Source organism: Notothenia rossii (genome assembly GCF_949606895.1).
Source record: "Notothenia rossii genome assembly, chromosome: 9".
Lineage (NCBI taxonomy): Eukaryota > Metazoa > Chordata > Actinopteri > Perciformes > Nototheniidae > Notothenia > Notothenia rossii.
In genome coordinates this window covers 12,646,243-12,662,569 of record NC_136907.1, presented here as the reverse complement: position 1 = coordinate 12,662,569, position 16,327 = coordinate 12,646,243, and the positions used below count along the sequence as shown (strand labels likewise).

The following is a 16,327-nucleotide window of genomic DNA, read 5'->3' as shown; positions in this document are numbered from 1 at the left end:
GTGCCATAGGCTTCCATACAATGACTATGGATGGCATTTTTATGGCATAGTATAACATTTGACATGAAATCCTATCCTACCTTTGTAAATGAAGATCAGGTCAGCTGAACATGCAAACATTTAAATATGCCTACAGCCATTCAGCGAAGGAAAAAGCTCAAATAATAAATTAATATTTACACAGGTTTAACATATTTCAAGAAATTCATGTTTTTCCAGTAATAAGTAACACATACGGAAGTTCTCTCCCGATAATCACAGACCAAACATATTTGTATGAGTAAAAGTGACTCTTCAGTGTGGGAGTTTTACCGTGTTAAAGACAGAGAAACGCATCACCACATAGTTTGTGTCTTGGCCCCCCGGAGCCTCGGCCTCGATGGTCAGGGTGACGTCGGTCCCAGAGGGGGTGTTCAGAGGAGCGGAGAGGGTCACCGTGTCGTTGGCTCTGTTTCCAGCTTCCAGGAACAAACTGGTTGGAGACGCTAAGTCAAAACCTCGGTTGTTAGTGGCTCGGATGGAAATGTTTCCCTCTATTTCGTGGCTCATCACTGAGAAGGGCACAGAGAAAGGGGTTCCTGGTTCCAGGATGCTACTTGAATCAGCCTGAAGACAGAGGGAGTCAGACAACAGTCAGGTTTTGTAGCAATGATTAAAGTGGACATTTACATTCAGGCTTGGGGAGTAACGAATGACATGTGACGAGATTAAGTAATCAGGATACAAAGAGTAGGAACTGTCATCAATTACAAAAGAATCAAGTAAACAGATGACTGTTACATTTTCTTTTATTGAGATTACTAGCAGAATTACAGTGTGACATTAAGAAATAAAGATACGTATATAATAGGTAGACAAACTGAGTGAATTTTCTTTTTGGCTTTAATTTTGGCTACTTTCATTCTTTTAATATACAGGACTGTCTCAGAAAATTAGAATATTGTGATAAAGTTCTTTATTTTCTGTAATGCAATTAAAAAAACAAAAATGTCATACATTCTGGATTCATTACAAATCAACTGAAATATTGCAAGCCTTTTATTATTTTAATATTGCTGATTATGGCATACAGCTTAAGAAAACTCAAATATCCTATCTCTAAATATTAGAATATCATGAAAAAGTATACTAGTAGGGTGTTCAACGAATCACTTGAATCGTCTAATTAACTCGAAACACCTGCAAGGGTTTCCTGAGCCTTGAAAAACACTCAGCTTGGTTCAGTAAACTAAATCACAAGTATGGGGAAGACTGCTGATCTGACTGCTGTCCAGAGGACCGTCATTGACACCCTCCATCAGGAGGGTAAGACACAAAAAGAAATTTCTCAAAGAGCAAGCTGTTCACAGAGTGCAGTTTCAAAGCACATCCACAAAAAGTCTGTTGGAAGGGGGAAATGTGGCAGGAAACGCTGCACAACCAAGAGAGATGACCGCAGCCTTAACAGCATTGTGAAGAAGAGTCGCTTCCAGAATTTGGGGGAGCTTCAAAGACAGTGGACTGAAGCTGGAGTCCAGGTATCAAAAGTCACTGTTCACAGACGTGTCCGGGAAATGGGCTACAATAGCCGTATTCCCATGGTCAAGCCACTTCTGAACTCAAGACAACGGAAGAGGCGTCTGACTTGGGCTAAGGAAAAGAAGCACTGGACAGTTGCACAGTGGTCCAAAGTCCTCTTTTCAGACGAAAGCAAGTTTTGTATTTCATTTGGAAGTCAAGGCGCCAGAGTCTGGAGAAAGGCTGGAGAGGAGCAAAATCCAAGTTGCTTGAAATCCAGTGTGAAGTTCCCACAGTCAGCGATGGTTTGGGGAGCCATGTCAGCTGCTGGTGTTGGTCCACTGTGTTTCATCAAGCCCAGAGTAAATGCAGCTGTGTACCAAGAGATTTTAGAGCACTACATGCTTCCGTCTGCTGAAAAGCTCTATGGAGATGAGGAATTCATTTTCCAGCATGATCTGGCACCTGCCCACAGTGCCAAAACCACCAGTAACTGGTGTACTGACCATGGCATTACTGTCCTCGATTGGCCTGCAAATTCCCCTGACCTGAACCCCATAGAGAATATGTGGGGTATTGTGAAGAAGAAGCTGAAAGACACCAGACCCAACAATGCTAATGAGCTAAAGGCCGCTATTGAAGCATCCTGGGCATCCATAACACCTCAGCAATGCCACAGGCTGATTGCCGCCATGCCAAGCCGCATTGATGCAGTAATCCGTGCAAAAGGATTCCCAACCAAGTACTGAGTGCATTAATGGACATTTTCAAATGTTTGATTGTGTTTTGCTGTTATAAATCTTTTTTTTTTACTTGGTCTGAGGAACTATTCTAATTTTTTGAGATAGGATTTTTGAGTTTTCTTAAGCTGTATGCCATAATCAGCAATATTAAAATAATAAAAGGCTTGCAATATTTCAGTTGATTTGTAATGAATCCAGAATGTATGACATTTTTGTTTTTTTAATTGCATTACAGAAAATAAAGAACTTTATCACAATATTCTAATTTTCTGAGACAGTCCTGTATTATGTTTTTTTATGCAGTAGGTAAAAAAACTATGTATACTTTTAATTAAAGCTTTAAACTAAAACAGCATTTGTTAACTTAAGTATGATGTAGGCCTTGCCTTAATTTAAGATGACACATTGATCTGTTGTATTACATCAGTGGTTCTCAAAGTGGGGGGCGCGCCCCCCCTGGTGGGCGCAGAGGCATGCCAGGGGGGGCGCGAGAGACCAGGAGGAAAAATGGTTATAAAAAAAAAAAAAAAAGATTTAAAAAAACAAAAAAACAAAATCATAATTTGAAAAATTATTGATTCGAAAATAATATGATGCAGTACAGTACTATTACGTCTGGGTCTCTGTTTCATTAAAGCTCGGCTCTGTGTGTGTGTGTGGAACGAGCCATTTTGTGTGCGCGTGAGAGAGAGAGAGAGCGCACCGGTACTGGAGATCGTTGTTGTTAGCTTCTGGTGCTAGCGAGCTACGCTAACGGATATAAGGAGTTTTTTCAACAACAAAGTGGAGGAGAGTCCTCTCCTGTCAGACTGAGAGCTAAAGGACTCTCTCAGTGTTATCTCAGTGGGTCTCAAATGTTTTGGTCACCATTAATGTAAATAATTATTTCCGAGGCACACGGTTATATGATCATTATAGTTATAAAAAAATAAGAGAATAAATGAAAAACAGGTATGAAATACTATATGACAGTAAAACAAGAATAAAGTTTAAAAGGGTGATTTGTAAAATATCCATCAAGAAAAAGTAAATCTGTTTACATTTCTGTTTCATATGGGTGTTGAGAGATGTATCCATAGATCTCTTCATTTCGCTCTCAAAGTGCACCAGATTGATGCTTTTAACTTCAATATTTAAAAATAAATCTTCCCGGGGAAGCTTGCCCCCGGACCCCCCTATGTGACGTCCACACATCCCCTATAAAAATAGCACTTTATCCCTGCTTACACCTATATGCCGTGAGCTGAATATCGAGCCTTCATTGTATCGCGGGTACGTTGTGTATTTGCGTGGGGATTGTTGCAGTAGAAAATTCCACTGTAGCGACCGGTACATTAATGGGAAACCCTAAATGTTTGTGCACCCTCTATGAAACGTCAAGCTACCCCACAGCACCCCCCAAAATAAATCTCTGGCGCCGCCACTGAGCCTGATTATTCGTTTTGGGGGGGCCCGACTTTTTTTTTTCTCCAAAGGGGGGGCCTGACAGAAAAAGTTTGAGAACCACTGTATTACATTATACACTACATACATAAAAAACATCTGACTGATATTTTTTTACTTTTGTTTGGATTTGCTTTGCATTTCATATTAAGGTAATCCAAAAGTTACAGGTTACATTACTTTTATATTATGCAACTTAGATTAGATTACTCATAAAACATGTTGACATGTAACTAGTTATTGTAACGGTTTACATTTTTAAAGTAACCCTCCCAACCCTGTTTACATGTTTAGTTCCACCTCCTCTCATGTGTGGTGTTTGTGTGACAGTGTTGGTCTGGGATGGGTACTCACAGTGATCGTTAGATTAGAGGCTCTAAAGTTGGTTGATGACTGCCTTATGAAGACTGTTGGTCCATTATTCCCTTTAACCCGCACCACAAACTCCTCTGATGGGATCCTGTCGACAAGAACTAAGAAGTTCCCGCTCCCCTGCGACTCCACGACGCCTTTAATCTCTCCCGACCCCGACGATTCAACCAGAGCAACTTCTGTCACCGTGGCAGAGTCACTCCCCGTTAAAGACACCAACAAGCTACCGTTGACACCTTTTTTAAAACCAAAAAGGAAATGTATCATGTTTGAATTGTTAAAATGTTATTTTATATCTGCATATCTTCAAAGTAACATCCTAACAGTTTCCTTTACCCGCTCTGGGACGTGTGTCAAGAGCATCATATCCTGGGAACGGGCCCTGAGAGGCCTCCACAAAGTCAAACAGGAAGTCAAAGGGACTCTGACCTGCAAATCAAAAGTTGTGAGAAAAAAGGATTAGTGTACATACACAGAGTTTCTTTTAAAAAAAACCTTTAAAGCTAAAGCATGATACTTGAGTTTTCAATCTGTATTCCAAAGTATATGGATTACCACGACTACCACAAAACCATCTTAAATGTATCAATAATTGACAGATAACATTTAGGATGATTTTGTCCTCATGTATGAACTCAAAGCTTTGTGTTGAGCTATACTTTAATATTCTGCCTTTAATCTTTGTTCATCTGACAAGGGGTTCAAATATAAACTGGAAATTAGAATATGGATGGGAAACCCAGTTATTATGCTTTGCCTTTATGAGAGTCTAAAGTGATGCCAGCTGTTCTGTGAGGCTGTACTTAGGCAGGTGTTTTGATCTCAATGCTAGCCTCAGCATGCTAACATGCTCACATTGACAATGATAACATGTTTGTTAAGGTACTAATTGAATAGCACTTACAAAATGCAGCTGAGGTTTAAGGTAATGTGTTCAGTTAACACATTAAATATAGCTGGAAGTCTCACCTATGACCTTCAGAGTGTACGGATTAGTCGACACCATATTCATTGTCCACAGTCCGACTTGTTTATCAAGCTGCAGAGTCTGGAAGTTTCCGACTAACTGGGATGTAATGATCAATGATCCTTTTGAGTTTGTGCTTTGCTCAGATTCACCTTCAAAGACAAAACGCCAACAAGCAGGAAGGAAACAGTTACAATCATTTTCAATTTTTGTTGCTTTTATTGCAACGTGTTTGCAAAGACCAATTTCTCTTTTTTTGTACATCATTTGGATTTCGACTGCAAACACATGGTTGATTAAGCTACTTTACAACATGTTAGCATGATCTCCTCAGGTCATACTATAATATGACTTTTTAATGTAAAAAAGTACATAAAGCAATTAATCAAAATACATCTAAACCAGCAGGTTTTGTTAAACTGGATAGCGGATGGTAGAGTCTGTGGTTGTTCTGAAATTACATCGCAATGACTTAAAATGCACTATGACTTACTGATGATGAAATGATGCACATAATGTGTTGAGTGTTATCATAAAGAGTGTGACAGTTATTACCTGTGGGGCTGGTGAGAGTGAAACTGATGGAGCGTCCAGTAATGTAAACTATAGGGTTCATTATTGTTTCATCAACCATAAAGGAGAACGTATCGCTGCTGCCTGGGTTCCTGGCTGCCTGCAGTAGGGTCACCTGAGAAATAAACATTCAAGATGACACATCGGGAAGTCTCTGAAGTGAACGCTTAAAGGTCCCCTATTATACTGTTTTTCATCAATATATTATAGGTCTCAGATATATACAAAACATGTCTCTGAAGTGTTTGGCTCGAAATACCAAACAGATCATTGTAGCATCCCATAATCCCCTCTGTTTCAGCCCTGTTTCAAAAGGGCTGATTCTGGGTCTGTTACTTTAGATGAAAATAAGGAGCCCCTCCCCACGCCCCTCTGAGAGATATTTGGTTAAAAATAACACAATTGTGCTCTAGGAGGAGATTCAGGTTATGGGGGGGGGTACCTTGGTTGGTGATTGGCTAATGGTTACACGAGACAAAAAATTGTAATGACATCATAAAGTGACCAAAATCTGATCAGCTCATTTACAGACAGGTTTTTATATAAATGGATCAGGACGAAAAGAGAGCAAATCCTTTTTCCTGAAACTTTCAGAATGCCTTTACACAGAGGGGACACATGTTTATGTATAAAAGACAGGAAAAAGTGGATTTTGCATAGTAGGTGAACTTTGTGATATTACCAGAGAGGAGCTGGAGGACTGTGTGATGATGCTGGTGGCCACAGGGAGCTCACTCTTTGTGACTTCTATAGCCAGACCTCCTGAGGCCTGAGCCAGGTCTCTGTACAGCTCAGCCTCTGACTCCGAGATCCTGTTCAGTTCCTCTTCACTACGTGTCTTACGGTTCAGCACTGTCGAGCCAGAAATCATGAAGTTCACCTGATAGGAAACAAATCAGGGGAAGTAAAACAAATCAGAATGTCCAAAAGCAGCCATTAATCTGAAGAAAAAGGACTACAATATAATGAATATCTGCCAATTGACCTATCATTGATGAGTCTATAAGATGCCATTACAGTGATTGTCCATTTCTTCCCAGACCAGAGCCTATTAAAAATGTTCAGTTTGCAATCTTAAGACCAGCGAAACCATGAAATACTTAGATCTGCAAAACTGGGACCAGATGATTTTCTCTTAAAATACTGCAAACAATTGATAAATGTCACTTGATAGAGGCTTTTATCCAAAGCAACTTACATACATTCAGTACTGTGGACAATCTCCACAGGAGCAATTTGGGGTGAAGCGTCTTGTCCAGGGACACAATGACTTGCTGACTGCAGTGGGGTTTGAACCAGTGACCCCCTGATTCGAAGTCCAGCACTCTCCACTTAGCCACAGCCGCCCCACCCCGTGATCAGAATCACAACTATTGCACGATTTCTCTCTACAATGTGTCATTGATATAGTGCTATTGCCACTCTTACCACATTAAATCAGTGCACACCTCCAAGCGTTGTATACTGTATTTAGATAATCATCATTAACACAGGACAAAAAATCATTCAAGAAAATATGTAAGGACATTTTCACAAGATCACAATTATATAATGACCAAAAATGAGTTAACACTCACCACTGTTTGTGTGCGCTCTATGAGTGCGATCACTGTGCTTTTCAGCTGCTTGTCTTTAGCAGGTGCGTCGGTGAAGAGGAAGATCTCAGAATTTGAAGGAGCGCTAGTTAAAGCCAGCTGTATGAGGAAGACAGTATTGAAAAACATGGATTGTTTTTGCTATAAAAAAACTAGTAACACAACATGCGTTTGGGTGAAGTTATTTAGGCCATATCAGCCACACATCTCAGCACCTGAAGCCCTGAAAGACTCAGTTCCTCAACATCTCCTCCTCCGGTTGCTGATAGGGAATTAATAGCGTCCTTGAAGACATTTGGGTCTGTAGTCTTTACGAGCGGCCCAACATCTGGAGTTCATGTGGAGACAGGAGAAGGAAAACACCTCAATGATGCTTGTTTTTCACACAATGTGAAGCATGCTGTGATTTTACCTGGATCGTTAAAAGGAACAAGAATGTAGAGTGAGGGCGTGTCTTCTATTCCTATTCCACTGTCGATTATAGAGGAAGTGACGGCCCGCACTGCATCGATGTCATCGCTCATGCTTTTTGTCGTGTCGATCACGAAACAAAGAGCTTTACTGGATCCTTTGGAGATTCCCATCATTCTGAGTGATGAAGAAGCAAAGAGATAAGAGAAGATCCCATTTGCAGTTTTACACATAACTGCAACATGCAGAATGGGGTTCTTACAGGAGGAAGGGTCTGATCCCAGCAGCCCCCCGAATGTCCTCCAGTAGCTCACTGGTGGCAGCTACAGCCATATTTGCTGCTTTCATGTGGAGGTGTCCATGGCTGGAGTCTAATGTGTCTTTGTTGATCCCACCTTTAGGTTCGGTGTTGCTTGTTTGATCAACTGGTCCTCCATGACTGCATTTTCCTTTTGAACATCAAGAAAGGAATAAATGCAGTGCTGCACGATGCACAAGCATTACTAAAATAGGATGCAAAATGTGTTTTAGGTTAAGAAATGTGTATCCACATTTTTTTTTTAAGGACATTACTGAACTGCTCTCCTGATACTAAGACATTTAACTAAGTCTTTGAAATGTTGTTGACATAACATTTGTGGAAGAGTCAACTACTCACCATCAAAAATAGATCTTACAGTGAGGTGGAAACTTTGGGAAGGCGATATAACTTCTCCAATGTAATAAACTAGTAATAATTCTGAGGATATAATGTTGATTGAAATGAATCACCTTTTGGTTTGGTTGACACGATAGGCACTAAACCAAAATATCCAGAGGTCAGTATCCCCTCCTCTATAATGTCCTCCAAGATGTTGTTCCTGCAGTCGTCTCCGTCACAGTCTCGGCATGTTGCCCTGCTTTCCTCTGAGGAAAAGTTCATCAAGAAAGATTTTTTTGATAACGTTTTTTCATGCTTAATAACTTCACAATAATCACACCCAAGCTGCATTCTTTGTCAGATAAACCGCTCATCTCTTTACCTGCTATGTTTCCAATGCTGGTGTCAGATCTGATCAGATTAGGGTTTGGAAATATGTTGCCCAGTTCCACCCAGTTACTGTGACTGTAGAAGTCCTTCAAGATGGCAGAAGGTGATCAGGGTTACTAACATTGTCTCTTCTTTTAAAAGTGAATTTGTAGTGTTTTTAAAGTGATGATAAATACCTGTAAAGGATGTAAAATCTCTCCCACTTTCTGCCTTGCTGCCTCAAAGTTGTTTTGCTTGTTGTTTGCTTTGATGACCCTTATTCCCTCAGTAATAATTTTCCTTCCTTGAACAAACATTTCCTCATCAAAGTGGAAGCTGGCGTTTAAGGCATGACGGATGTCCACCCGTATATTCCTCAGTATGATGAATGTAATGGCTTGGCGGAAACTCTTGGAGGACTTTGGTGTTCCGCAGGCTTCAGCAACAGTCATTGCAGTGAAAGGCGGTGTCTAAACACAGTGTCAACAATTATTACAATACATTACATAATACAACAAATAATTTCTAAAAAACCAACTTCAGCAGAGGGTATTCTTACGGGAAACGTGAAGTCCGCCCCCTCAGCTTTGGCCAGCTCACGGCACGCCTGCACGGTGGCATTTAAGATGGCTCTCTCAGTGATTTCCAGGTGATTCAGAGACTCTCCTGGCAATATGGCAAACCCCAGAGCTCCAGGTATCAGGAGCAGGAGACCAAACGCAGCCAACCATGGAGACATGCCTCCTTAACCTATCAAATGGCCTGAGGACAAAAGAAACGCATCTATTTAACTCAACCTTCCTCAGTCGTTTCCCCTGTGGGACAGTAAGAGTCCTTTTTCTTTTCTTTTCTTCATCCAAATCAGCTCTCCACAATTCCTAAAGTCACCAGTCAAATGAATGTAAATGTTTTTATTTATTTTTAAACTGAGAGTGTTATGTTTACATGGATTGCTGATTTACTTGACATCAATTTTCAGCATTGATTAGTATACTATACTATCAGCACCTCTGTGAGGGCACACACCCCCTTACTAACATTTGGCTAAGCCCTATGTTTGTAAAGAAAGGTAGGCATTTTAAATGAATTATACTTCTTAAAAATATGTCTTAAAGACACACAATCATGATATTAATCACCATTTCCTGCATTCAGTCCTGGGAGCAGTGCTCAAAGGGAGATCACGCCTCCAAAGTACTCCTTATATATGTTGTATGAGTAGGTGGAGTCTCAAATATCATTGATCAAGTAATGTGATGTTGGCCAATTACCTTAACAACGATCAGTTGTGTGCAGATATTGTTTGTTTTTGAAGGTATGTTGTTAGCAGAAACAATGTTTATTTCTCTGTTTAACTGTTCACTCTCTCTCCAGAGTCATGACCTGATTGGCCAGATTAATTTGCGAAGGCGGGCTATCTGCTATAAAGGTGACTGGAAAGAGAGGGACCTTTGTAGGTGAAAGGGCAGCACCCGGCCTGTTGTGAAGTGGCAGTTTTATCTTCCTGTAAAATAATGTTTTTGTTCAAGGCTTAACATAAAATGCCTATTTTTTTTCCAAGAAAACCCTCTCCCCATTTTATCCCCTGCACCTCACATTACATCAACCTCAAACTTAAAACTGTTCAATTATAAAGGACACTTGTTTTTAGCTTTCAATCCGTGCGACACGGTGATTCTGAATGAGAACATAATTAGACTACACAAATAGGACAAACCTCTTTTCAAATGATTTTCTGTTTTATTATTGTTATGAACATTTAACGGTTGCGTCATCGTCTAAATTATTCTAATGGCTTCTATTTCATGTGACCAAGACTTCACATGAATGCAGCATTGTATTACTACTGGGATAAAACCCTGAAAAAATCCTCTATAAATGCTTTTTGGGGGAAAAGTTTTACACCATGAGGATAATTTCTTATAATTTCATAATTATCACTTAAATGGGAAGGTCAGCAGCACAGAGGTGGAATAACATCGGTGCTGTTTCATTCAAACCATCATTTATTGATGGTTCCTAAATGTCCAAAGTAAACAATCCGATGTAACTCGTATTTTTGAAGTACCCCCAACATTATAAATGAAAAATGTATAGGCTAATTTGCCTGCTTGTAAATATTAAGATCATTTTGGCATAAATCCACATCAGATTCATTAAGTGCTTCACAAGCCATCTCTCCATCTCCCCTTAAAAACATGTTTGGTCAGTTTTTATTAAAATGTACCTTATTAACAGAATATGTATCCACCACAGCAGTTTAAAAAGGACAAGGCCACGGCATACATTTTAAATTCCTCCCAAGAGTGCAAAGGATTACTCAGTAAGTCGCAGAGCACTTCGGAGCACTGCATGCTGGCTGTACAACGTTATCAGATTGTGTTCTTGTGTTACAATGCATTGTGCTTTTGGAATTTTATGAATGATTACATACATTGTAATATATACTAGCATATTGTAGGAAAAAGTTTAATGTCTAAGTTTTTTTTTAAATTATGAGTTAAAAGAGTTCTTACCTGGTCTTGATGCTGTCCTGTAAACTTGAAGGTGTTATAATGTCAGTCCCTTGGTGCTGCACTGAAAAGGAGGAGTCATGCAGAACTTGTTGAACGGGTGAATAGGTGTGGTAAAAATACTTTTGGAATTCTTTCATTTTAAGGTTTAGGTTTTTTTATCTTATGACAAAGGTCGTTTTTGAATATGACGTCTAGATATGACTTTTTTATTTCCAGTTATCTTTGCAGAATCATCAACCGTAATGAAAGATTGAATTTCTAATGAACTTTATAAAACCTTTACAAGTCAATACCTGGCAGAAAATGTTAACTGGAATTCATTTGAAATGAAAACACACAATAGTTCCCTGATACAGTGATAGTCAAACCTTTAAAGTCAAGAGCTCTTTCCTTCATTCATCACATTAATATATATATTTTTAAATGGTCTCATTTACTGTAATGTGAAAAACTACTATAAACACACATATAAAGCATGTTTTGTTGCATTGACCAAAACAAGTCTTTAAATGTGTTTTTTCAGGTTTCTTTGGAAGACAACCAGCACTCTTATCATAAAACAATCTAAAACGATCACGCACCCTCATCAAGATAAACACTGCAGGCGGGAGCTGTACTGATATACATTTGGGAGTTCCTTAAAGGTTTCTGTTGAAATAGGCAAACCAAAGAGCACTTGTGTATACTTTCATTATAAGAGTGAGAATAAGCTGCAAGACTGACAGCATCAAATATGTGTGATAAACTGTTTATACATTTCTCTACAGCTCGAAACTATCTTACAAAACAAGATTCTTAACTTCGGTTTCAGCACCAAAATGTTAGTGATGTTTGATGTCATCTACAGTACAAATACCACAAAGCTGGATGGCTTGGGTGGGGCAAACAATCAAATATTTCTCAGTACATTAACTTCCTCATGATCTACTCTCTTCCAACATTTCTTTCACTTTTATTCTGTTCAAAGTTGGCAGAGAAAGGCAGGCGAACAGGCTTCAAACACCATCGACTCATCAAAATCATATTCTTCCTCAGGATTATAATGTTATAACTTAAACCAAACGTGCAGTGAGGAGGCTTTTTTGTTGTTGTCCCTTACCTATCACTAGCAGAAGTTAAATAACTTTAGGGCCATGGTACGCTGAGTTTAAACACATTCCTTATTTGAAGTGTTCCTCCACTGGAGGGAGCTCTAGTGAAGATTTTATACTTCTATGTTTATTCCCTGCTGCAGTTTACGACGTGTGTTTTACATTTTTTTACATTCACCATTGATGATATTTAATGTATGGAATGTAAGTAATCAGAAGATGCTGCATTCTTAAGATTGATGCTGGACCCACAGTTAGTTAATACATGCAGAACTTCACTGTGACTGACCTGACCAACCCCTTAGGTATTTTGGTTGTTACCTGTTTTCCTTTTTGTCCCTGAAGGTAACAGATTGTGAGTGTGCCTGATTAAGAGCCCTGTTCCAGAGCCTCTCTCTCTTTTCCCCTTCCTAAGAGCAGCTACCGGTTTTAACTTTCATTTGGTAATGCATGAGTTTTGCATCCAACACCTCACACTATATTATCCTCACACATTCACAGCTACGCAACTGATGCTACTGACTCACACACACCTCTTATGGTAGCTTTATCTTTAGTATTAGTTTGCTTTATTTATTGTTATAAATACTTTGATTTACTCTTTACACTGTATCCTTTCCCGTTTTTGTCATGACAGTACCAGAACACATTTCTTTCCTCTAACTTTTTCCACTATAATATTTATCCCAAAATGATCACAGTGGTCAACATCACTTTTTCTGTTTTATTGTATCATCCCTGATATTCTTTAATCAGCTGTTTAAAGAAGCAGCACTTTACTTATAATATATATATATATAACTAATGTTATTAATCAAATAAAAGCAATCATTAAATCAACAATTCCATACTAAATCTCAAAAGCAGCAGTAGTACTCACATTATAAACAAATGATCCTTACTTTAGGTAAAATAATAACATTTACATGTTCATGTGGCTGAATCATTCACAACTCCATTAAGCTTTTAAAGAAGGTTTTTGACACCAAGATCCTATAATGCATACAGCACATGCGCTATGTAGTTTAATTTTCATAAAGGGTAGTTTTACAGCACATCACCCAAATTGAAAGTAAGACCCTGCCCCCTCGAAACAAGTTAATGATCAGTTGATCCCCATTTAAAATGGCAAATTAAGCCCCAGGATGGTGATGCAAAAGCAAAGCAGGAAAGAGGGCACAGCTCTGGAGGACAAAGACACAGCTCTTTGGAAGCTGTAGAAACAGGTGGCCACATTACCCACTTCATCCACAACCACTAACTCCACATCCGGCGAACAGCAAGAAGCATCGTATGAAACCATCGTTATGTTTCCAGCAGTGAGGCTGATGTTCAAAGTCCCGTTGCCCTGTCTGAGACTAACGCGGTCAACACCTGACCCTCCCTCCTCATCAGTCACCTGGACAGAGAGCTCCCACATCGACGAGCTGCAGGAATCAGAGCAGGTGGACTGCAGGCTGACTTTCTGACACACCGGCGGAGCGAAATCAGTCACCTGTGAGGAAAAAAGTGGATAAAGACAGATGGTTTGACATTTATTTCAACAAATAAACCCAATAGTGAAATGATAGAAGGTCCCATGTTGTTAAAGGTGAGATTTTCATACGTTTTGTTAAATTATAAAGCAGGTTTAGGTGCTGTATAAATCCTGCAAAGTATCAAAATGCTCAATTCTGGACTAATGTGAGGTTTTGGTTTCACAACTGTACAATATACAGTATATGTAGAAAATGCTGCTGCTGTGTTACAGTCTGTCCTCCGCTGCAATGATGCTGAAGAGATTCAGAGATTAAAGATTAGTAAGGAAATAAAAAGGAAGAACTGACCAATCAGAGCAGACTGAGCTTTTTCAGGAGGGTTAAGGCTGAAACATGAGATGTTTTAAAAAAGAAATGTAGCTATAAACTTCTTCAAGGAGAACACAAAATACAAGTATGAACCTGGAAATAGTATAGCAATTGAGTGCCTATGCATTTATTGTAATTTGATGTGTTACCGGTGTGAGGACGGTGAAACGCAGCACAACATAATTGCCGTCGGTGCCTCCTGGAGCCTCGGCCTCGATGGTCAGAGTGACGTCAGTGCCAGAGGGGGTGTTGGAGGGGGCCGTGATGTCCACTGACCCGTTAGCAGTGCTTCCAGTTTCCACGATTAAACTGGACGGGAAAGATGAATCGAAATTTTGGTCGTTCGTGGCTTGGATACTGAAGGTTCCTCCTGCACCGCTTGTCGCCACAGAGAAGGAAACAGAAAGAGGAATTCCTGGTTCCAAGACTCCAGCTGTATCAGGCTAAGAACAGAAGTAAAATAGTCAGCAGCAGTCGTATATTTAATAAATGAAGGCAATAAAAGGCATATCAAAAGGTTTTTCGTTGGATGCATTAAACTTACAGATCTAACGCTGACAGTAGAGGCTCTGATGCTGGTGGTGGACTGCCTCTGGAAGTTCACTGACGTCGCTCTGGAGGAATCATTGTTGTTCTGCCCCTTCACCAGCACCACAAACTCCTCTGCTGGTATCCTGTCGAACCGAGCCAAGTAGTTTCCTCCACCCTTAGCCTCCACGCTGCCAATAACCTGCCTTAACCCGGACGATTCGACCAAAATGACTTCTGTCACCGTGGCGGTGTCGCTCCCTGTTACTGTCACCAGGAGGCTACCATTGACACCTTCAAAACAAGAGAAAAATCCACTGAGATATATAACGTTAGGGGAAGGGATTACTTTGGCATATCACACAACTGCGTTTCCTTTACCAGCTCTCGGACGATTGTCTATAATCTCAAGACCTCCAAGTGGACCCTGAGATACCTCCAAAAAGTCAAACAGGAAGTCAATGGCACTCACACCTGCAAATTAATAGTTACCAAATAAAAGAGAATCAACCAAAGGCGCCACAAGGACAGTTATACCTAAAAAGTATTTATTCACAATTCAACCACAGTGAAAGAGTTCTCACCTACAACCTTCAGAATGTATGGATTTGTTGACACAAATTGTATTTCCCAAAGTCCAGTTTCAGCTTTTAGCTGCAGAGTCTGGAAGTTTCCCACTGACTGGGAGGCAGTGATCAACGGTCCTCTGTTGTTTGTGCTTTCCTGAGACACACCTAAAAGCAAAATCCATTATGAGAAATGAAGGACATGTGTTAAAAAGCTAAAAAAAGTTAACCAAGCTTTATCATTTTTCAAAAGTAGTAGAGTTTATCATTGTCTACTCCAGTTTCATATTTTGACTACCTCCAGATTGTACCAAAGTCAGGAAAAGTGCGTTTTGTATACCAAGTCACAGATTCTGTTTAACACCATGTTTTGTGTGACTTATAAATAATTAAAATAATTAGCTTATGACCTGTTACAGTATCACCTGAGGGATTTGTGAGAGTAAAGGTGGTGGAGGTCCCAGTGATGTAAACTGTGATGTTTCGTACTGACTCATCAACTGAGAAAGTGAAATGGTCTGCCTTCCCTGGATTTCTGTTTGCTTGCAGAAGAGTCACCTAGAAAGGGAAAGGAAACTGAAGACACAACTGAATCTTTATAAACTATAAAGCAGTGTTTGTGACGGCGAGTGAGAGTGTTGGTACCCGAGAGGAGGTGGAGGACTGTGTGATGATGCTGGTGGCCGCAGGGAGCTCAGCCTTGGTCACTTCTATAGCCAGGCCCCCTGACACCTGAGCCAGGTCTCTGTACAGCGCGGCTTCTGAGACCCCCATCCGACTCTGCTGCTGCTCGCTGTCACCAACCTGTCTTCGCCGACGGGATCGCAGTACGGCAGTTATCATGAAGTTCACCTAAACAGAGACAGAAATATCAAGGAAAGTTAGAGGCGTAAAGCCAACTGGGAGGAGCTTAGAGTTCAAGGAAACCAAATCGCAAAAACCTCATAGGTTTATTATTGCGATGCATTTTATTTGATCAGGCCTATCTTGTAATTTCGCCCACAATGTTACAGCCTTATTTGGACCAAATAATTCATTTCTATATGTCAAATGTAATACATTTAATCCACTGTAGAAGTATTTGAAAGTTGTGATATTGTGTACTTATTATCATATCCATACCTGCATAGTATAACCGGCATTAATATCAATATTTATGAACAACGTTC

At 39.9% G+C, this 16,327-nt stretch overlaps 1 protein-coding gene across 1 annotated transcript in view; it reads right to left on the bottom strand.

Annotated features, from left to right (window-relative positions):
* Window positions 1–16,327, bottom strand: part of LOC307018461 (uncharacterized protein) — a 56,561-nt gene that overhangs the window by 1,185 nt on the left and 39,049 nt on the right. The window contains exons 10-30 of the mRNA XM_079648696.1: window positions 15,804–16,010; window positions 15,584–15,716; window positions 15,177–15,326; window positions 14,974–15,066; window positions 14,609–14,886; window positions 14,214–14,507; window positions 13,347–13,712; window positions 9,170–9,355; window positions 8,808–9,080; window positions 8,624–8,717; window positions 8,373–8,507; window positions 7,864–8,050; window positions 7,603–7,778; window positions 7,406–7,518; window positions 7,173–7,289; window positions 6,278–6,475; window positions 5,578–5,710; window positions 5,025–5,174; window positions 4,392–4,484; window positions 4,038–4,291; window positions 313–606 (exon numbers count right to left, since the gene is read on the bottom strand). Coding sequence (XP_079504822.1) covers window positions 313–606; window positions 4,038–4,291; window positions 4,392–4,484; window positions 5,025–5,174; window positions 5,578–5,710; window positions 6,278–6,475; window positions 7,173–7,289; window positions 7,406–7,518; window positions 7,603–7,778; window positions 7,864–8,050; window positions 8,373–8,507; window positions 8,624–8,717; window positions 8,808–9,080; window positions 9,170–9,355; window positions 13,347–13,712; window positions 14,214–14,507; window positions 14,609–14,886; window positions 14,974–15,066; window positions 15,177–15,326; window positions 15,584–15,716; window positions 15,804–16,010 — 3,924 coding nt within the window. The remainder of the gene's footprint in view (window positions 1–312; window positions 607–4,037; window positions 4,292–4,391; window positions 4,485–5,024; window positions 5,175–5,577; window positions 5,711–6,277; window positions 6,476–7,172; window positions 7,290–7,405; window positions 7,519–7,602; window positions 7,779–7,863; window positions 8,051–8,372; window positions 8,508–8,623; window positions 8,718–8,807; window positions 9,081–9,169; window positions 9,356–13,346; window positions 13,713–14,213; window positions 14,508–14,608; window positions 14,887–14,973; window positions 15,067–15,176; window positions 15,327–15,583; window positions 15,717–15,803; window positions 16,011–16,327) is intronic.